General features: G+C 39.6%; 2 protein-coding genes and 1 long non-coding RNA gene across 4 annotated transcripts; 1 reads left to right on the top strand and 2 right to left on the bottom strand.

Annotated features, from left to right (window-relative positions):
* Nucleotides 1–392: 392 nt before the first annotated feature.
* LOC113048437 (uncharacterized) lies at nucleotides 393–1848 on the bottom strand. Its single transcript, XR_003276483.1, has 2 exons — nucleotides 1671–1848; nucleotides 393–970 (listed from the first exon to the last, which is right to left on the bottom strand). It is a non-coding gene; the product is annotated as an uncharacterized LOC113048437 (long non-coding RNA).
* A 3174-nt stretch (nucleotides 1849–5022) lies between these two features.
* Nucleotides 5023–8192, top strand: LOC113048393 (uncharacterized protein K02A2.6-like). Its single transcript, XM_026210182.1, has one exon. The coding sequence runs from the start codon at nucleotides 5348–5350 to the stop codon at nucleotides 7931–7933; it is 2586 nt and encodes an 861-aa protein (XP_026065967.1). The 5' UTR covers nucleotides 5023–5347; the 3' UTR covers nucleotides 7934–8192.
* Nucleotides 8193–14078: 5886 nt separating this feature from the next.
* On the bottom strand, nucleotides 14079–17916 carry LOC113048402 (uncharacterized). 2 transcript variants are annotated; one of them, XM_026210191.1, is made up of 2 exons: nucleotides 16718–16862; nucleotides 14079–15877 (listed from the first exon to the last, which is right to left on the bottom strand). In XM_026210191.1, exons 1-2 carry the CDS (start codon nucleotides 16735–16737, stop codon nucleotides 14284–14286), a joined length of 1614 nt encoding a protein of 537 aa, XP_026065976.1. In that variant the 5' UTR covers nucleotides 16738–16862; the 3' UTR covers nucleotides 14079–14283. The 2 variants fall into 2 exon arrangements, with proteins under 2 accessions (XP_026065976.1, XP_026065978.1); XM_026210193.1 differs by lacking the exon at nucleotides 16718–16862 and adding an exon at nucleotides 17853–17916 and having other exon boundaries at nucleotides 14080–15877.
* Between the last annotated feature and the right edge of the window lie 4861 nt (nucleotides 17917–22777).

Here is a 22777-nt window from a genome sequence, read left to right as displayed (position 1 = left end):
GTCATGACATAATGATACATCAACAAGTCATGAATTCATGTTACTTTATCAGTAATTAATGATGAGTTAGTAATAATGTGCCCTCCCAAGTAAAGTCATGACATAATGATACATCAACAGGTCATGAATTCATGTTACTTTATCAGTAATTAATGATGAGTTAGTAATAATGTGCCCCCCCCCCCCAGTAAAGTCATGACATAATGATACATCAACAAGTCATGAATTCATGTTAGTCTATGAGCTGTTAATGATTTAGTAATGTGTAGTAATGTGAAGTCATTATCTAAATAATCTCAATTAACATCTACCAAGGAGATTCTTATTTTGCAACAGTATATCCAAGATGATTACTTCAAGATACACATTACCCAGCACTTAAAACACAGAAATTAAAAAGGCAAAATACACATTTTATTTAACAAAGCTTTTAAATATCAGTGCACCTTAAATCAATGGGACAAGTTAACAGGTATTTTACAATCAAATGTTCAGTGTGTTGTTCTCTTAACAGGAAATTGATGGTGAATATCTTTTATTAGGCACCCAAGTGTCCCCCGTTAATTTTTTTCACCAAGCCAACGAGTCCACTCTATGAGAGAGAGTTGATGTTTCAGCATGTTCTCTGTCCTATTCTCTCTTAGTCTCCATACACTTGTTTTGTATGTCAACCAAGCTCTTTCCATGTGTTGTGAGTGAGCTCCACTGTGTGGGTCTACAAACCACTAGGAATGGTTCACTGTAAAATGTTTGTAGCCCATATTGGCCGAAGCCGTCCGGTAGGCTCTCCACTCATCGGGAATAATGTTAGTTCCTTGGATGCACGTTTTGCAACTATGGGGATGAGGTGAGGTCTTGATCTTCTTTTCACAAGCCGCAAGATTGGGTGTCTGCATTTATCCCTCACACCTAGCATGCCAAACACCCATTTTTTTCACCTCCATGTTGTTGATGCTCTCCCTCGTCCATACTGTAAAAAGTTAAATATTTAATTAAAAAGAGAAATACTACAATATTATGCAATTATATTCATTTAACATGTTTACACATACAAAAGGGTGACGAATTAAAGGAAAATCTGCAGGAGCTTTATAAATGGCAAACCAAGAAGTATGAAGATGAAGAAAGTACCTCTATCCACATCCATCCATCATAAACATTGGGGGCTTTTCATTTGAACAACCCTCTACATTGTGAGTAAATCACTTGCTAATCTTCACTCTGGGCGACTAACTGATATGTAATATTAGCCAATGGGCTAATAAACTCTCAGATTTTACTCGTCAGTGTGTAAGTTGAAGGCCAAGTATAGGTTTATCACAAATATATTTTCACTTGCCGAACACACAGACTGAGCGCTTCAGAGTTTCAGGATCGATGCTATTTTCAGTTCATCTCAATGGATGCACAGCACACCTGTATTTGATGTACCATAAACTTTAGTGTAAAGGCGCACGACTCATCACTTTGGTGAAAGCAGAGAGCACGAAAGTCATATGTACACATGCAGAATTGACACATTACATGTAAATGATATTTTTTGTTTATTTTCCTGTTAAAATAACAGAGATCCTTTGGATTTTTCCTGCTTTTAAGAACTGCCAATCAAACTTTGAAAATACATTGTAACATTTTACTATTCCTTCTCTGCTGTCCGACAACAGACTCACCTGTAAATGAATATTAGCCAAGATGACAAGCTGAGTTTTGATCTCTCGAAGAGAGACCCGACTCGCACTGATCGGCTGGTTTTCTTGCCTCAATGACTTTTATGTCTGCACATCCTGTGATGGTGACAAATGTCAAAACATGGTTATGCAGACAACAGTATTTTACCTGGACTAAGAATGAATAAATTGTGGTAAAAAAAAAAAAATCAAAAGCCAATGTGTTTACTACTACTGCAGAAGTAAAGCCCATTGCCAAAGCAGGAAGCTTTTGTGCAGTCTTTTCTGTAAAATGCGGTCTTTGTTTCATGTGCAAAGCTTACTACTTTTACTTTTTACCAATTATTAATTTAATATTAAATGGATAGTTTGCCCAAATAGCAAAATTATGTCATTAATAACTTACACTCGTGTTGTTCCAAACCCGTAAGACCTCCGTTTATCTTCTGAACACAGTTTAAGATAATTTAGTCCGAGAGCTCTCAGTCCCTCCATTGAAGCTGTGTGTAAGGTCTACTGTCCATGTCCAGAAAGGCAAGAAAAAATCATCAAAGTAGTCGATGTGACACCAGAGGGTCAGCTAGAATTTTTTTTAAGCATCGAAAATACATTTTTGTCCAAAAATAGCAAAAACAACGACTTTATTCAGCATTGTCTTTTCTTCCGTGTCTGTTGCATAGACAGTAAAAGAAATGGACACAGCGACCCCATTGGAACTCAATTGAGACAAATGAAGCCCAGTTTTAGCGTTTTTTAGCACTTCCGTTTCTGACGCGCAGACTCAAACGGAGCTTGACGACGTCAGCAACCTGTCTGACAGATGTAAATCTTCTAGTAGCTGTGCGTGCAAACTGCCATCGTTAATCTTGCAGAGACGGCGAGCTTGAGCGGGGAGTTCTTTGTCGTGAGTGAGCAGGAGTAAGTATTCTTATTAATTATTTTGTATAGTATTTTAAAATGTAACGCCAGTACTCCATATTAAGTTAATTGCCTGCGAGCTTCTCCTCCTGTCTGTACGGTAATGCGACAGAGAGCCGAGTGGTTATGACGCAATCGTTAGCCTATTTTTTACAAAAACTGTTTATACGGGGCCATAATGTAACATAGAAGGTAATGGAGCCCTTTATACATTGTCGTGTATCTTTAGAAATAAATAATGGACAAACAGAGTCTTTAAACGCCTCAGATGTAAAGTTATTCGCTGTCAAAGTGACGCCAAAATGAATGGGAGTCAATGGGAATGCTAACGCAAGTGAAGTTCTGCTAAAAGATGGCAGCCCCCACCCGACTTCAACTTCCGGTCGAGTTCCTTGCCCCTTGGTCTGTTGTGAGCGGGTTCACAGCACAGCAGTTTGTGATATCCGGTTCATGAACGAATCATTCGATGTAACCGGATCTTTTTGAACCAGTTCACCAAATCGAACTGAATCGTTTTAAACGGTTCGCGTCTCCAATACACATTAATCCACAAATGACTTAAGCTGTTAACTTTTTTTATGTGGCAGACACTCCCTCTGAGTTAAAACAATCAAATATCCCAGAGTAATTCATTTACTCAAACAGTACACTGAGTGAACTGCTGTGATGAGAGAACTGAAGATGAACACCGACCAGATAATGACTCGTTCACGAATCAAGAACCGGTTGCATTGGTTCTCGGATCACCAGTACTTCTTTCGGACAGTTCGATTCAATAAAGCGGTTGAAGAAAACGGTTCACCGGTTTTTGCGCTCGACGTAATGCGTCATTGGCGATGATTGTCCTTGATTCAATCCTTCGGTTTACCCCGAGCGGCAACCTCTCACTCTCTCTAGTGAAGCCAATAAGGAAGTGACTAAAACTGCAATTAATCGACTGGCCGCTTGAGGCTGGCTGCAAAAGGGAGTCAGTCCCATAGACTCCCCATGTTAAAGTTGCCCAACTTTACAGCAGAAAAAAAACATGTTTACAGCCTGGTTCAAAAAATGAGTTTGGTCTATATTGCTTGTAATGTATGTACTATTGGGTATCAGCATTCTGTGATAAGCCTGCCCTCTAGTGGTGACTCATAAAGTGACGTATTGAAGTTAACAGTTCAGAGTAAAAACAATGTGAGTTAACACGACTCGATTGTCTGCTGTGTGTATCATTCATTCTGCCAACATACACAACAAAATTGGCGACGAGGTCTGGATCAACAACTACAGATGCGTCAACAAGACTTTAATGGACATGTAACAGGAAGAGATTGTGAAAAGACAGCGTGAGTCACATGAAAGAAAGAGAAGCCAATTAAAGTGTAAAGCTAAACTGCAAACGAGCAAAAATGTCAATGATTGGAACAATCACCGCTTTTGATAGTAATGCTGAAGATTGGGGAACTTATGTGGAAAGAGTGGAATTATACTGTGAGGCTAATGATGTTGCAGATGATAAGAAGGTGGCTGTTTTGCTGAGCGTGATGGGAGCAAAGACGTATGGACTACTCCGTAGTTTGTTAACCCCTGAAAAGCCAGCGGATAAAACATTTCAGCAAATAGTGGACATTCTAAATGAACATTTAAACCCCAAACCCCTATTAATTGCGGAAAGATTCAGATTCCATAAGCGTAACCAAGCAAAAGGAGAAAGCATTCCTGAATATATAGCTGAGCTACGCCGATTGTCAGAACATTGTCAATTTGGAGCTGGACTGGCAGATGCATTAAGAGACAGGCTTGTGTGTGGAATGCACAATGAAAGCACACAAAAAAGACTGTTGACAGAAAAAGACTTGACACTCGATCGTGCACTGAACATAGCAATATCCATGGAGACTGCAGCAAAAGATGCATTGGAATTGCAACAAAAAACAATGGAATGTGCAACAAATAAGCTGTCACTGAAACTGGAAAGAAAACAGAAATGTTATCGCTGCGGAAAAATGTCTCATGATGCGAATGACTGCTGGTTCAAAGATAAAGAGTGCAGAAAATGCCATAAAAATGGGCACATCGAACGTGTATGCAAAATGGGCAGACAGAGGATACAAAAAGACAGAACACACAAAGTGAAACGTAAATCCGCCACTGTACATCAAGTTACTGAAAATGAAACAAACACAAGTTCAGGTACAGATGATCTTTCATGTTTGGAACTGTACAGTATTAAGGAGACTGATCGAAGAGTTATTTGGCTTACACCAGAAGTGTCAGGAGTCAAACTAAAAATGGAGTTAGACACTGGATCGGCCTTATCAGTCATCTCAGCAGCTGATTACCAGCGACTGTTCTCAAAAATACCACTGCAAAGCACATCAGTGATATTAAAGACCTATACTGGTGAAAAAGTGTCTCCGAAAGGGAAATTACCAGTAATTGCGAAGTACAAAGAAAATCAGCAGCAACTGAACTTGTATGTGTTGGAAAATGGAGGGCCTGCATTGTTTGGACGTGAGTGGCTGAGGAAAATACCTGTGGACTGGCACACAATAAAAAACCTGGATGTGTCCCAGCAAGTCAATAACAAAGAGACACAAAAGACCCTAGTGCAAATTTTAGAAAATGCAGAACCTGTGTTTCAGAAAGGAATAGGAACACTTAAGGGAATAAAAGCAAATCTGGAGTTGGAAGAAAACACTTCTCCAAAATTCTTTAAAGCTCGCCCAGTCCCGTACGCAATTCGTCCCAAGGTGGAGGCAGAGCTGGAAAATTTGGAAAAAATGGGAATTCTGACAAGGGTTGAATGGAGCGAATGGGCAACACCCATAGTCCCAGTGATCAAAAAAGGGAAAGCAGGAGATGTGCGTATTTGCGGGGATTTTAAAGTGACCATTAATCCAGCGCTTCATGCAGTACAGTATCCCCTGCCACGCATTGAAGACATTTTTGCATCCTTGTCTGGTGGAGAACACTTCTCAAAAATTGACCTAGCCCAAGCTTACCTCCAAATGGAGATGGATGAGAAATCCAAGAAATTCTTGACCATCAACACACATAAAGGGCTCTATCAGTACAACCGTCTTGTTTTTGGAATTGCCTCAGCCCCTGCTTTGTGGCAGAGAGCGATGGACCAGGTGTTGCAGGGTATCCCGGGAACGCAGTGTTACCTGGATGATATCATTGTAACGGGGAAGGATGATTCAGATCACCTCCAAAACTTGCAACGGGTGCTGATGAGATTGTGTGAGTATGGACTAAGAGCCAACAAAGAAAAATGTGAGTTCTTTAAGTCTCAGATTTCTTACTGTGGTCATGTGATAGACAAAGATGGTCTACACAAGTCACAAGACAAAATTGAAGCTGTGCTAAAGGCGCCACACCCACAAAATGTGTCTCAACTGCGATCATATCTCGGACTTGTGAACTATTACCACAAATTTCTTCCAAACCTCTCCACTGTACTACATCCTTTGAATGCATTGTTGCAAACAAAGACACAGTCGAAATGGTCGGACAGCTGTGAACAAGCTTTCCAAGAGACCAAAAGGCTCATAACTTCTGATGTAGTGCTGACACACTTCAACCCATCTATGCCTATCAGACTGGCGTGCGATGCATCACCATATGGAATTGGCGCAGTGCTGTCACACAAGTTTCCAGATGGCACTGAAAAACCGATAGCCTTCGCATCTAGATCACTAACGACAGCAGAACGTAACTATGCACAAATAGACCGTGAAGCACTTAGTCTCGTGTGGGGTGTAAAAAAATTCCACCATTATCTGTATGGTCAAAGGTTTACCCTGATCACAGATCATCAGCCCTTGGTCTCGATCTTCAATGTTCGGAAGGGTGTCTCAGCGATGGCCTCAGCACGGCTGCAGCGTTGGTCACTCTTTTTGGGTGCTCACCAATATGATATCGAGTACAAAGGCACCAAACTACACGGTAATGCTGATGGCTTGTCACGTCTTCCACTAAAGTTGACAGAAGAGTCAAAGGCGATGGATCCAGCTGACGTGTTTCAAACCTCAATTGTGAGTCAGTTTCCTGTGACAAATGCCACTATTCAGAGAGAAACCCGCAATGACCCAACATTGTCTAAGGTCTATGATATCACTGTACATGGGTGGCCGACAAAAGGGAACTCCCTATATCCAGCATTCGCAGCGAGGAGAGAACAGCTTTCTGTGTGTCAAGGAACTCTAATGTGTGGCTTACGAGTCGTCATTCCCTCCAAATTGCGCAGTAAGATGCTGGACACACTGCATGAAGGACATTTGGGCACTGTAAAAATGAAAAACCTTGCCCGCAGTTACATGTGGTGGCCGGGAATCGACAAACAGATTGAGGATCTGGCAAAGGCTTGTCCAGGATGTCAAAAGACACAGAACTCTCCGCCATTAGCTCCCTTGCATCCCTGGGAATGGCCGTCAACACCGTGGCAAAGAGTGCATGTCGACTTTGCTGGACCATTCAAGGACTCCATGTTCTTGATCGCCGTGGACGCGCATTCTAAGTGGCCTGAAGTTGTTCTAATGAAGACAACCACATCCGAAAAGACTGTTTCTGTGCTAAGAACAATATTCTCCAGAAATGGGCTGCCAGAACAGATATGCACGGATAATGGACGACAGTTTGTCTCAGACGAGTTTCAGAAATTCATGAAGCTGAACGGAGTCAAGCACATTACTTCCGCACCATACCATCCTGCCACTAATGGCTTGGCAGAAAGGTTTGTACAAACCTTCAAGAAAGCAATAAAAGCAATGGATAATGACACTATCTCGCTCCAACACAAAATAGACAACTTCCTTTTCATGTACAGAAATGCCACTCACTCCACGACTGGTCAAACACCAGCAATGATGTTCCTAAAGAGGAATTTAAGATCTCGTTTGGATCTCATCAAACCTGATGTTCGACGAGATGTAGAAAACAAACAATTTGTGCACATGAACAATAGACAAACAAGAAACTTCCAAGTAGGACAAGAAGTCTTAGCACGTGACTACAGACTGGAAAAGTGGCAGCCAGGTACCATCACCACCAGAACTGGACCCTTGATGTACACAGTAAAGGTTGGAGACAACACATGGAGACGGCATGCAGATCAGCTGGTGGATCGGCAGACAAAATCCTCGCTGTTACCTGTTTCTGATTCACCTGACAATGTCCCTGATGTAAATGACAAGGTCAATGATGCTGTTGAGACTGCCCCTCTTACCTCAGTTAACACAAACGATTCTGAACCACAAAATGATGAACCAGATGGGACGATTCCAGTTACACCTGAACAGCACCCAGGTTCACAGAGACGTTATCCTGAGAGATGTAGGAAACCTCCCCAAAGGCTTGATTTGTAGTTGTGTTTTAGTTGGCAACATTGTTCAGGTTAATTGTAAATGTTATGCAGTAAGTTTATAGTTCTGTATTTCTTGTTTCTTAGGTTGATTAATCTAGGGGGGGAGGAAAGTGTAATGTATGTACTATTGGGTATCAGCATTCTGTGATAAGCCTGCCCTCTAGTGGTGACTCATAAAGTGACGTATTGAAGTTAACAGTTCAGAGTAAAAACAATGTGAGTTAACACGACTCGATTGTCTGCTGTGTGTATCATTCATTCTGCCAACATACACAACATTGCTAATTTTGCCTTTCATGACAACTGTGAGGGGGGTGAATGTTTTTATAACTCTGTTTATATTATATTAAGCCTTAAAGTTCTGCATAATTAAGGGCGTGGCCACTTGAGTGACAGGTGGATTGCCGCTGCTGACAATGCCGTCGTGCTAGGTGGGCGTGGCGTCAGCAATCAGCTCCCGCCTTTTTGCCCATTTTTGAATATCCGGGAGGGTCGCGTGGTGACGCGCTGCCAAGGTGGCGACGGCCTGCTCTGCAAACTTTAGGCTTCAAAACCGCTATTGAGGAGTATATGGGTGACGTGACGGACACTACGTCCATAGTTCTTTCACAGTCTATGGTTTACCCGCGCTGATAACACTAGCTCAGAATCAGTTCAGAATCAATCACCAAAAGAATCAGTTCATTTCAGATGCTCTGTGTCTGCTTCACACTGAATCACACATGTGCAGTACTGAAGATAAAGGTCTTACGGTCTTACGGGTTTGGAACAACACGAGTGTAAGTTATTAATGACATAATTTTGCTATTTGGGCAAACTATCCATTTAATATTAAATTAATAATTGGTAAAAAGTAAAAGTAGTAAGCTTTGCACATGAAACAAAGACCGCATTTTACAGAAAAGACTGCACAAAAGCTTAAGCTGCTTTGGCAATGGGCTTTACTTCTGCAGTAGTAGTAAACACATTGGCTTTTGATTTTTTTTTTTTTTACCACAATTTATTCATTCTTAGTCCAGGTAAAATACTGTTGTCTGCATAACCATGTTTTGACATTTGTCACCATCACAGGATGTGCAGACATAAAAGTCATTGAGGCAAGAAAACCAGCCGATCAGTGCGAGTCGGGTCTCTCTTCGAGAGATCAAAACTCAGCTTGTCATCTTGGCTAATATTCATTTACAGGTGAGTCTGTTGTCGGACAGCAGAGAAGGAATAGTAAAATGTTACAATGTATTTTCAAAGTTTGATTGGCAGTTCTTAAAAGCAGGAAAAATCCAAAGGATCTCTGTTATTTTAACAGGAAAATAAACAAAAAATATCATTTACATGTAATGTGTCAATTCTGCATGTGTACATATGACTTTCGTGCTCTCTGCTTTCACCAAAGTGATGAGTCGTGCGCCTTTACACTAAAGTTTATGGTACATCAAATACAGGTGTGCTGTGCATCCATTGAGATGAACTGAAAATAGCATCGATCCTGAAACTCTGAAGCGCTCAGTCTGTGTGTTCGGCAAGTGAAAATATATTTGTGATAAACCTATACTTGGCCTTCAACTTACACACTGACGAGTAAAATCTGAGAGTTTATTAGCCCATTGGCTAATATTACATATCAGTTAGTCGCCCAGAGTGAAGATTAGCAAGTGATTTACTCACAATGTAGAGGGTTGTTCAAATGAAAAGCCCCCAATGTTTATGATGGATGGATGTGGATAGAGGTACTTTCTTCATCTTCATACATCTTCATACTTCTTGGTTTGCCATTTATAAAGCTCCTGCAGATTTTCCCTTTTGTATGTGTACACATGTTAAATGAATATAATTGCATAATATTGTAGTATTTCTCTTTTTAATTAAATATTTAACTTTTTACAGTATGGACGAGGGAGAGCATCAACAACATGGAGGTGAAAAAAATGGGTGTTTGGCATGCTAGGTGTGAGGGATAAATGCAGACACCCAATCTTGCGGCTTGTGAAAAGAAGATCAAGACCTCACCTCATCCCCATAGTTGCAAAACGTGCATCCAAGGAACTAACATTATTCCCGATGAGTGGAGAGCCTACCGGACGGCTTCGGCCAATATGGGCTACAAACATTTTACAGTGAACCATTCCTAGTGGTTTGTAGACCCACACAGTGGAGCTCACTCACAACACATGGAAAGAGCTTGGTTGACATACAAAACAAGTGTATGGAGACTAAGAGAGAATAGGACAGAGAACATGCTGAAACATCAACTCTCTCTCATAGAGTGGACTCGTTGGCTTGGTGAAAAAAATTAACGGGGGACACTTGGGTGCCTAATAAAAGATATTCACCATCAATTTCCTGTTAAGAGGACAACACACTGAACATTTGATTGTAAAATACCTGTTAACTTGTCCCATTGATTTAAGGTGCACTGATATTTAAAAGTTTTGTTAAATAAAATGTGTATTTTGCCTTTTTAATTTCTGTGTTTTAAGTGCTGGGTAATGTGTATCTTGAAGTAATCATCTTGGATATACTGTTGCAAAATAAGAATCTCCTTGGTAGATGTTAATTGAGATTATTTAGATAATGACTTCACATTACTACACATTACTAAATCATTAACAGCTCATAGACTAACATGAATTCATGACTTGTTGATGTATCATTATGTCATGACTTTACTGGGGGGGGGGGGGGGGCACATTATTACTAACTCATCATTAATTACTGATAAAGTAACATGAATTCATGACTTGTTGATGTATCATTATGTCATGACTTTACTTGGGAGGGCACATTATTACTAACTCATCATTAATTACTGATAAAGTAACATGAATTCATGACTTGTTGATGTATCATTATGTCATGACTTTACTTGGGAGGGCACATTATTACTAACTCATCATTAATTACTGATAAAGTAACATGAATTCATGACTTGTTGATGTATCATTATGTCATGACTTGTCTTGGTGTGGCACATCTTTAAAAAGTTATCAATTACACATGTTCTATCCATATTCAGCTCATCTAAGTCAGGAATTTGGTCCTTTTCGGTGGTTTGTAAATAAGTTGAAGAGCAGAGGTCCTGTGGCTGCAGTTGGATGGAGAAGGAACTGAACGGTAGGAGGAAAGTTGATAATTTGAAGTGCAGATAGTGGCCTAAAAGAAGAGCCAGACAAACATCTGATATAAAGACAGTAAACCAATCCATAACATAACAAAAGTGATAATCAGCATCTCTAAGCTAACTGATTTTAATTTGGAAAATTGCGTCTGCTTAATGTTATTGTAGGACAGCAGCAGTGGCATCACTCAAAACCGAATGATCAAATTGTTTTTAATTATAAATGCATCATTGTGCGTTGGTTGAGTTAGGTTAAACGTAAATATTGCAATAAATCCACTGTCTTTCACTGATGTTTGTGACAGAGCTGGTGGCAAATGTATAAATTGTACCATTTTCATACATCTTGCTTCTAGAACATGTGTGGTTTAGTTTTTCTCAAAGTGTTAATTAATACATTAACTATCATGCAGGAACTAACATGTAATTAAGGTAGTGTTATTCATGCAGTATTTCATATGACTCATGTCAGAGTTAAGTTAGTTCTTTATTAGCTCTTGATTAATACATGTCTTAACTCATCATTAGTTCATAGTCAAGTTATTATTAATTCAGGTATTAGTAAATGATGATTCATGTACTGTTATTGTAAAGTGTTACCTTTGATTCTGTAATCATGTTCTTGAATTTCTTCTCTCAATGCTAATATATTATCTACATTGTTAATTCAATGCAGGAAACTGTACCTTCCTGTGAGTGTTTTAAATGCACACAGCTTAGAGCATTCATCATCCAGAAACCTTGATTGGTATCTACCACAAAAATTATTTTGGCATTTAGAATGTTTTGGTAAGACCTCTTTTACCATGAGTAGTGTGTAGTGTTATATTTATTTCAGATGCAGATGTTATCCTGGCACAGAAGTTTTAAAGTATGTCACACACCCTTTAAAGTATGTCACACAGCCTATTAAAGGTGTGTAACTGGTTTTTAATACAAACAGTCTTTCTTGCAACTGAAAGGACTTCACCCATACAGACACACACACACACACACACACACACGCAATGCCAAAACAAACAAAGGCAGTAATTATGTCTTTCTCTTATTAAATGGACTGCCAAAAGGCATTAAATCACATGTGGTTCTTAGAGAACTAATTCACTAGTTTGAGGCAATTACAACATCGTCAGTGCTTCTCAAAATCATGATTGATGCTTAAAATATTTTATTCTTTTTTATTGAAAATGTTGATAGTTTATTACCAATTGCCGTAGAAAAAAAAGCAATTTCAGTGTCAAGTTACCTTTATTTATATACAAAAGCTCTTTTAACTACAGATTGTCAAAGCAGTTTTACAGTGTTAAACAGAAAAATGGTGCGTCAATAATGCAAACAAATTTCGGTTCTGCTGTAAACCAGCTCTAAAAAACATTTTGTCAGCTGTGTTTGACTTAAAACAGCACTGCACATACAAATAGCATAATCAATATGCCAAAAAAAGCATGGTTACTACACTTTTACTGTAATGAATTTACACAAGTACAAGTGATAAGCCATTATGGAGAATTATCAGTCATTATGCAAGTTAAAAGCAAGCCATTGTCACATATTGTACATATAATGTCTACACTTAAAAAATTATCCAAAGTTTTACATTAATTAAGTTAAGGATAATCAGAATGGACTACTTGTTTTTGCAAATGGCTCTAAACAAGAGTTTAATAAGTAGCAAATTTGTTGAATGATGTTCGTTTCAAACCTTTTTAATCTGTCCACAACAGAACTTCGACATTTTAGGTATTCACATGACCTCCACAATTGTGCATTAATCTTACATTTACAAAGTTGTCAGGCATTTTTTAAACTGACTTAATAACGTAATAAAAATATTTGTTTAACATCAGCTCATGTTCAGTTGTTAGACAACAAATGAAGGTGAACTATTTTGTTACTATTAGACAATCTAAAGAAACTGAAACAAGATAACAGCCAAAGTTTTAGGCTGTAGTTTAATTGAACCTTTTACCTGCATGTGTCACAGCAGGCCAACTGTGGTTCTCAACTTCATCACATGGCTGCAAGTACAAATATAAACCACACATCTTTTACTGTCATAGTTCTTATGAAATCAGACTAAAGATTTAGCTAGAACTTTAGGACAAGTTTAAACAAACAATAATGTCAAAACATTCCCTGTTCCTATCCACCCATGAAAATAACTAATAAACTGTATTATGCTTCTCAGGCCAGTAGTTGGCAGTGTCACTTGGTAAAGAAACACTATATGTGCCTGTTGACATACTCTTTTTTTTTAACACATAATATGCATGGCTATGAATTTTACAAATTCGAGTTTCCATCGTTTATACAGATTTATGTTTTTCAAAAACTTGCACTTTGAACCAGCTTTTAACTGTTTGCATTTTCCAACTCCCCAAACTCCTCTGTCATGTAAATGAACAGCCAAAATGGATGGAAGGTTTTTAATTATTAGTTGAAAATAGTGTCTTGTAACTGATCCCTTAGTTGTAAGTTTTAGGCTCTGTATTTTTATGTTTTCTTGATTATGTTTGAGCTGTTCTCAATTGTACTGTAATTTAAATGTGCTTGTGTTCTCTGTCAACTTTGTTTTACTAGCTTTTCTGTATTGTTATTAAGCTTAATGTGCTCTTGGTTTCTCTGTTGAACATTGTTTTTGTATTTGGTAAATTTATTAAAAGCATATATTTGCAACCAAAACCACTTCCTACACAAAAGAACTTTACAGGACATTAGCAATGTTGATTAAAAAGTTGTGGATATGAGTTAGAAGTTTCAGGTTAATATCTTTACATAAAAATGGTCTATTGTAAAAATGGGTAAATAAATAATGTCTGAAAAAAAAAAAACTTGAATTGAAGCCTCCCTATGAAATTATGTTACCTGAGAAAAATAATAGACCCAATAATAGATTCTTTTGAAATATAATTGAAATATACAGGTAAAAATTGCCTGAATGCACTGTAAGTCACTTTGGATAAAATTCCTAAATGCAAATAAAGAAAATATCAAGTTTGAGATGTCTGAAATTTATTTTAATTTGAGCAATTTATATATACAGACAATCTGACAATATGAACAAAATAACCATAAGTAAAAAGAAATATACAGGAAAGGATGAAAAAAATGGTGAAAGAAATTACTGTTTATTTGCAACATTTTCTGTCAACTTATCATCCAGCACCCAAAATACTAATTTAAAGTAAGTCATGAAGTATTATTGATTTGTTAACTCTTTCTCCACCACTTAAGGAATTTCAACTTTGCCCACCGAGGAAAAGTTTTGTCAGACCAGCTTTAAGATAACTCAAAGCATCTTTATTTGCTTCCTCAGCTTCAGCGGTTCTCCTCATTTCCTCCAGCTCTTTGACCCAGTTTTCTTTCCCATCCTCTTTCAGTCTGGGGATGAAGAAGTCGAGATGCTTAAGAGTGAAGGCAGAATCTGGCTTTAATGCGATTTGAGACAGATGCTTGATGGTCTTGTAAGCATTAAACAGAAGAATTGACTTTTGGGTTTCAATCTCTTGTAGATCTTTTTCAAGTGAATCCATTATGATCGAAAACCTCTTGGATTTTTCTTTAGCTTGTTCATATTCCTTACTAATGTCATCAAATTCCATCATCATAAATGAGGATTTGATTATGTATTTCTTGTTTTCTTTTACATGTTTGCTGTGATGACACTTCCCAGTGCACACAGTGCAGTAGCCTTTCTTCATGACTTCGCAATTGCTGGGATCAGAAACCCACCAGCAGTCAAACTCATGACAGTTTTCCTCGCAGACAGTGCAGGTCGTCGCCTTCCTGTTCTTCCATGAAGCACTTTCAATGGCCACCTTCTCCTTGATAGTGTTTTTGACTTTAATGGCAAAGTTTTTACAGTTTTCAATCTTCTCCTTGTTTTGTTTTATTGCCTCCTGAATCTGAAGTTTTTCAGCTTTTTTCTGCTCCTTCTCCTGAATACGCAGCTGTAAATTGCAGATGGCTGCTTCTAATTGAATGCGCTCTATGAGTACATCTGAAGTCATTTCCAAACTTCTTGTGTTCATTTCATTCATAGAGTGAAGGAAATTCTTCATGCTGTCCACGCTGTCTTCCCAGGCATCGCTTTGAGCACGAATGTGCCGCTCTTGAGTGGGACGGGCATCAGCCTGCCGATTGTTGAATAAAAAATAAATAGGTTGGCCATTTTTGTCTCGTCTGCAAGGGATTTTAACTTTATTGATAGCACTGAGGACGTTTTTGGGTGCCATACCATCTGAGTGTGTTATTAAAAACACAATGTTGTTCATAATGTCTTTTCCAAACAAAGACAGAATTGAACTGATTATGTAATGCTGCCTGTCTGAGAGACGATTCTTAGATGCTTGAATCACAAAACACACGGCATCAACTTCACGAACTCCATCAATGCTCTGAAACAGAGTTGCTAAATTTGCAGCAACATCCAGATCTTTTTCAAGTCCTCTAGTGTCTCCGTAGCCTGGAGTATCAATGATGGTAAGAGTTAGAGGACTCTCTACAGGACAGACCTCATACATGGTGATTTCAGAGGTTTGTGATTCTGACTGGTCTCCAGCTTCTTCTTCAGTGATTTCATACCATATTTCTTCTTCAAAATTCACATTTAGTAAGTAGTTGACCATGGTGTTGATGAGAGTAGTCTTGCCAGCTCCAGTCTCTCCCACCAATAGAACAATTTTGTTTTGTTTACTGGTGTCCTTTTTCCCATATGTCCATTTTCTGACTTTCCCATTTTCATTAAGCACTTTTCTTTCTGTATGTAAACGGATGCGTTTTGGAGGTCCTTGATGAATCAGAGTTGATCTGCGTGGTGTAAAACTTGGCTGTCTGTAAAATAAGGAGAGAAATGTTTCTCAGAATTGTTGCTTTGATTGGACCTAATTAGTTGTAGGGAGCAATGTTCAGCTCCACCCATAAAACACAATTTCCACAAAGTCAAGTTATAATTGAGCATTAGTGATAAACAACTGCTGTTAATAAGAATAATCACTGAAGAGAAATGTAAACAATAAGAACAGAAAAAAAGAGAGAAAAGACGAGCAGGAACACAAGAACTACAACTAAATTCCAGCCACAACCTTAAAATAAATCAACTGAAATTAAAGGCATAAAATCTCTTAAAATTATTTACTGCCAACGTCTACAAAAGTTCTTGAGGTTAACAGATTTTTAGCTCTGTAGCCAATGCTGATGTTTTATTTAAATTGTATATAGTGATCTGTGTTTCTTTTAGTAGGGCCCTGACCCTTTAAAAAAAAACTGCGATAGCATTTTACTAAAAGCCCTTGTGCATTGCTAAAGAAATTGATTATTGGTAATGAGCCCAATACCCAGCCAGGCAAGAAATCATGCAGCATAGGGAAGACATAAATAACATTCAAACTGTCTTTGAAAGTCAGCGTATATAAATTTTTTTTTTTTCATTTAAATGTAACTTACATTTAGTCTATGCCATAGTAAGTCAATGTTAGTAAATAAGGGTGCTTTCACATCTCTAGTTCAGTTCATTTAGTCCGAACCGAGGTCAAACAATTATACATTGTAGCATTTTTCAGTTTTTTTGGTTCCTTTTCACACCACACTGATTGCTTTGGTCCGAACCAGTTGAAATTAACCAAAATGCATTCACATGACAACATCCACATCACTCTTTGGCCATGACGTAACTCTGACATGCTCATGGTCATCAGACCAAATTTCTGTGAGGCTCCTCACTACTCTAAGTTTGTCCACGAGCTGCCATGCTAAAGTGCACACTGTCAATAAACACTTCCTCATCCCATAATGCACAGCGCAGCTGACTACGGCAGATGGATTAGTCCAAAAATGTTTGAAAGCGTACTGAGACCACCTCTTCAAGCAGTTCTCGATACGCTTGTTTGGTACGCCTTTGGTGCACGTCTGAGTGCGATTGCTGCTTTCACACCTGCCCAAATGAACCACACTAAAGGGGGAAATTAACTATGGTACGATTTAACCGAACTAGAATGAGGTAGGTGTGAAAGCACCCTAAGTCTTGAGCACCAATATAAGTCCATACTAGTTATGTAAGTAGTATCTAAATAATTATAGATAGATAGGTAGATACATCACAGTTGCAACAAAATTTGCAAGTGCCATTGTTTAAAAAGTCTTTATTGTTGTTGTTTCATTATGTTTGGTTTTTATGCTTTCTAAAAGTATGCCATAGGCTATGTATATCATTGTAATTTGTATTGTATACTTTGAAAAGTGGTTGATAATACTAAAAAAAATCACCCGCAGGTTCAGATAGTTCCCATGCCCATTGTTATATCTGAACCCTAATGAGTTGATGTTTCAAAGAAAGCTGTAAAAGAATATTTGATATCGGATGAGCTGATATTTTATTTACATTTTATCTCATGAATGGAATATAATTGTACTTTCATATATTCCATGTTGATGTTATTTGCGTTTTGTCTTATTTTATACAAAAAATAGCCTCTGGTCTTTCTAATCAAACATATATATATATAGATATTTAATTTTAAATATTTGAATTTAAAATCCCAGACTTTTTTTTTTTTTTACTTTATTTAATTTTTGTGTCCACAGGTAGCGAACTACAGAAACAAGTGCATCAAAATGTAAGTATACTTTCGGCTTAAGGGGCAGTTTTTTGCTTTTTAAAATGTGAGAAGCAGCATGATGGTATGGAAAAGAGTGCATTGGTTTTAAAAATTTAACTACTTGACACATTGTTTTAAGATGTGTCATCCTGTGAGATTCTGCAAAAGATGTGAGCACACAGTGGTAGAATTTCAGAAGTATTTAAACTCACCTGGAATCCATGGTGATAGCAGGATTGAAAGTGTGCACCTGAAGCCCTAGTGCTGGAGCATCTGTCTGAGCAATCAGCTTTGAAATACTGGTTTATTTAACAAGCCTAACTGGTTGAAGTCCCTCCCAACCAAATGTGCCTTCTGTGTCATCTGAATAGTATATCATAAAAAGACAAGAATATTTATTTATATGTGAAAAATGTCATTTATTAGATGTCATTTATTATAGTCATATGTAATTAAATATCTTGAATAATAAATATCCACTAAATAAAAAGAATTCATGATTTTCATTGGTTTTATTTATGTGTATTTGTGCGTGTGCTTTAAAAATCTCTTTGCTGATAATCAAAAAAATAAATCAAACCCAAATATGATTAAATAATTATCATTTCCAAAAGAAAAAAAAAGTAATACCTACCATGAATGAGGGGGATGAAATGAAAGGGAACCCTGGTCAGGAATTGCTTAGTGATAATCCAAGATAATACATTAAAGATTAAATTTACAATTATTTAAATTTAAATGTATGCATTTAGCAGACACTTTTATCCAAAGCGACTTACAGTGCATTCAGGCTATCAATTTTTATCTATCGCAATGCTATACCAACTGAGCTACAGGAACAATAAATATATAAAATATACAAATATACATATACAATAATTTTAACACTTTTTAGATTCCACTTGGGTGTTTGGGACCTGGTGGACCTCATCTTCTACCACAGTCAAATTTTGACTATATACTGTCACTCTCCTGGACTGTTTTGTTGTGTTCTGTGTCCCAATATCTCTTCAGTCTGATTGACTTAGTTCCAACGTTATCCCGAATTTAAAAACCCCAGTCCATTCTATTAGTGTTTGTCAGTCATTGAATTTCATACTTGTTTGTGTGATTGTGTGTATTGCCCTGTGATTCCTTGGAGTAAATACTGTGTTTACAGTGAAATCTCCTGTGTCTCCTTGTTCCTCGCTCCTTGCCACCACATATTGTGACAGAAGGACCAACTGAAACAGTAACCTCTGTGTCTACCCTCCATTTTTGTTTTTAGTTATTTTCTTTGTTTTTGTTTCCATCGTGTTTTCCCATGGATCCCCTCCTTCGCCGAGAATATCCCACTTGGGGTCCACACCAGACTGTTCTGTGTACTGGCAAGCCTCACCAACTCCCCGGACGATGCACTCTGTGCTTTCTACGATGCCAATTTGAACACTGGGTACAGAGTGTTGTTGTCTGAGGACAATCCAAGACCGAATTTCAATGCCCTTTTAAATTGACCACTGTTGAGAAATGGTTCTCTTTTCCTTGCCGGTTCCCAGAAGTTTATCGCCAGTGCAACTCCTGACCCAAAGCCCAGACCACCATCCCCCCACAGTAGGGAGCATAAGCCCAAACCACCGATGACTGACAGCAATTTCCCACCAAAATCCACGAACCAGAGCAGAGCCAAGCGACAGAGCAGAAGATTGCCACAGAAGTTGAGCCCAAACTGTCAGACCAGGTGTGAGTGCCGGCTACAGAGCCCACCAAGGGGGAGAAAGCCACGGACCATGTGAGCGTGGAGAGGAGCTCCTCGATAGTGCCCTCCAGTGCTCGCTCCACTGCTATAGTCTGGCAGCCACTCTGCTCTCTCTCAGCCCACCATCATGTGGTGCAGGCCTCCAGTGTCATAGACCCAGTGACTCCAAATCTGACTCCCTAGTTCCCTTGCCTCCACCGTCATTCATTATTCCATCAGCTCCAACGAGCTCCCTCGTCCCTCCGGCTCTGCCTTGGTCAGGCGTCGACCCGCCATCACTCCTCTCCTCTGGCTGAGCCTCGTCGCTCCATCCTATCAGCTCCGTTGTGCTCCTTCCTTCCGCCACCTTGGTCCTCAGTCATTCCGGCTCTACGGCGAATCTCTCTCTCTGGCTCGGTCGCCAGAGCCCTCGGCTCCATCCTGGCCCCCCGGGTCCTTGGCATCCCCCTGGCTCGTTGGCTCTCCACCTCAGGCTCCTCCTCCATGGCTCCTCCATCCTCCACTGTGGGTCAACATTAAGGCAGTGGCCCTGGTTCCAGCTGTACTCCTCCTGCTCCAAGCCCCTCCTGTCTCCTCCCTGGCCCCTGCCTTGTCGTCCTCCTCCTGAACCTCCTCTCTAGTTCTCACCCACTCCCCTCCCCATGCTGTTTCTATGGTGTGAAGATGCACTTTCTGGGAGGGGGGAGCAATGTCAAGCCCCTGGACTGTTTTTTTGAGTTCCGTGTCCCAGTTTTGCTATTAACATTGTCAATAAAAATCTTTAAAAAATTTAAAGGTGGGTTTCTGCAGCTATGCCATAGTTGTTTTTAAACACATGAGTGAATTACAAAGGGTTTAAGCAGCAGTGTTTATGCAACTGTGCTTATACTGTAGCAAAAAACAGTCTATTATATGTAACTTAGAATTAGACGTGGCGGTATTTGGTAATGCATTATATCGCGGTAATGAATATGAACGATATTGTTATCTTGGGCACTTTTAAATACCATGAATAATTACATATTACAAGTTATTCCAAATTTGGAAAGCATTTTAAGAATACTGTTCCCATCAACTGGTCAAAATGCACAACACCGCTGTATGCTACTTTAAAGAGCTGCGTGTACCGGCGCTCTGATGTATCAAGCACACATGAGAAGTACATTGGGGAACACGTGAGAGATGTGCTGAATGAAAGAACATTCACTCTCTGACAGCAGATGGTGCTTAACTTCAGAAAATGCTGCTCTTACTCTGGAAACTCCATAAGTAAACAGCTGCATTACATTCTAAAACATATTTAATCATTATAAATAGTCATTCAGATTTGTGTATTAACTATGATGTTCATCAAAGTGACAAGTACTTAAGTATTTAGACTTAATAGGCTATTTATTTTCAAACTTTTTTTTTTCATTTTAATCTGGACTACAACATGCCCTAGATATTGTTTGAAAGTGTTCAGATTTTTTTATTGTTAATTCACACTTTACGTTAGGCTTAATTAGTTAACGTTAGTTAATTCATTAGTTTACATAAATTGCCACTGAAGAATTTCTCTGAACATTCATTAACCTTAGGTATTCCAAAATGTAATAACATTGATGAAATGATGAGATGGATTCAATAGCAAGTAAGAGAATTTTATTAATAAATGTGAAACAGGGATGAAGATGATGATGAAAACAAAGTCAGAGGAAGCCAACACTCAGTGACACAGGGACGCTGTGATACAGCCCAGTCCGGTGTGAAGATCCTGGGAGGTGAGTGAAGACAAACGACAATCAGGAAGTGTAAGGCGGTGATAATCCAGGAGATGGTGAAGACAAGAGAGCAGACGTGCAGGACAAACGGACAGGCAGCAAGGAAACTGAACAGGATGGAAACAGAACCAACATCCAAACAACGATCTGACAAAAGACAAGGGGAAAACAGAGAGACTAAATAGTCAGTGCAGATACTCTGCAGCTGGCATACTAATTAGTCCTGATTGTAGAGCTGATGAGCCCAGTGATCGGCGGCTCCACCAACAACACAGACGAGAGAGAGACAGCGATTTCATGAACCGTGATAGTACCCCTCCCCCTAAGAGCACCTCCTGGCGCTCCCAGCCAAGCCTACCTGTTGATTGTAATCATCAATAAGGGAGTGATCCAAAATGTCCCTAGCATGAACCCAACTTCTCTCCTCTGGACCGTAAACTTCCTAGTCCACCAAGTACTGGAATCCGCGTCCAAACCGTCTCGAGCCAAGAATACGATTGACCGAATACGTGGGTTCCCCGTCTACGAGTAGCGGCGGTGGGGGAACCGGGGCCGGTGAATTATGGTGAGAATGGAAGACAGGTTTTAATTTGGATACATGAAAGGCGGGGTGAATTCTCCTGTACGCCAGAGGAAGTTTAAGGCGGACTGTCACCGGACTAATGATCTTGGTGACAGTAAACGCCTTAGCCTTAGTGCGCGCCCCCCACCTGGAGCAGAGTCTCATGGGCTCTGCTCCATGTGCGGTGACACCTCTGGACGAAGGCGTGAGTGGAGGGAACCGTGACTTCGGAATCCAGACTCGGGAAAATAGGTGGCTGGTACCCTATACTACACTCGAACAGAGAGAGGCCCGTGGACGACACTGGTAACGAGTTAGGTGCGTACTCAACCATAGAAAGTTGTTGGCTCCAGGATGAAGGATTCTTGGACACCAAACATCGCAACACTCTCTCCAAATCTTGGTTGGCTTGCTCTGTTTGACCATTGTTCTGGGGATGGTAACCCGAAGACAGACTGACTGTAGCTCCTAACAATTTACAGAACTCTTTCCAAAATTTGGATATAAATTGGGAAACCCTGTCAGAGACCACGTCCATTGGGAGGCCAACGAAAGACGTGGTCTACAACAGTCTCCTTGGCTGAAGGTAATTTGGACAAGGGAATAAAATGTGCCGCCTTCGAGAACCGGTCCACAACGGTTAAAACAACCATCATGCCATTAGGGGGCGGGAGGGCGGTGACAAAATCTAGTGAAATGTGGGACCAGGGTCTCGAAGGGACAGACAGCGGATGAAGTAACCCATCAGCAGGTCGGTGAGACGTCTTACCAGTGGCACAAACAGAGCAAGCCAAAACAAAACTGCGTATGTCGCGAGCCATTAATGGCCACCAGAATCGTTGCTTAACTAACCAGATACTCCGATTTACTCCTGGATGACAAGCAATGTAGGAGCAATGACCCCATTGAATAACCTCGGACCATAACTCTTCCGGTACAAATAATCGACTCGGTGGGCAAACGGGAGGAGGCGTTACCCCTTCCAAGGCCGACTTGACCTTCGATTCGACCTCCCATGTGAGTGTGGAGATAACTATCTTCTCTAGCAAAATGCACTCGGGAGTAACCGGGCGTTCGGATAGATCAAAAATGTGAGAT

Source organism: Carassius auratus, chromosome 29 (assembly GCF_003368295.1).
Source record: "Carassius auratus strain Wakin chromosome 29, ASM336829v1, whole genome shotgun sequence".
NCBI lineage: Eukaryota > Metazoa > Chordata > Actinopteri > Cypriniformes > Cyprinidae > Carassius > Carassius auratus.
This window is presented reverse-complemented; position numbering and strand designations above follow the sequence as displayed.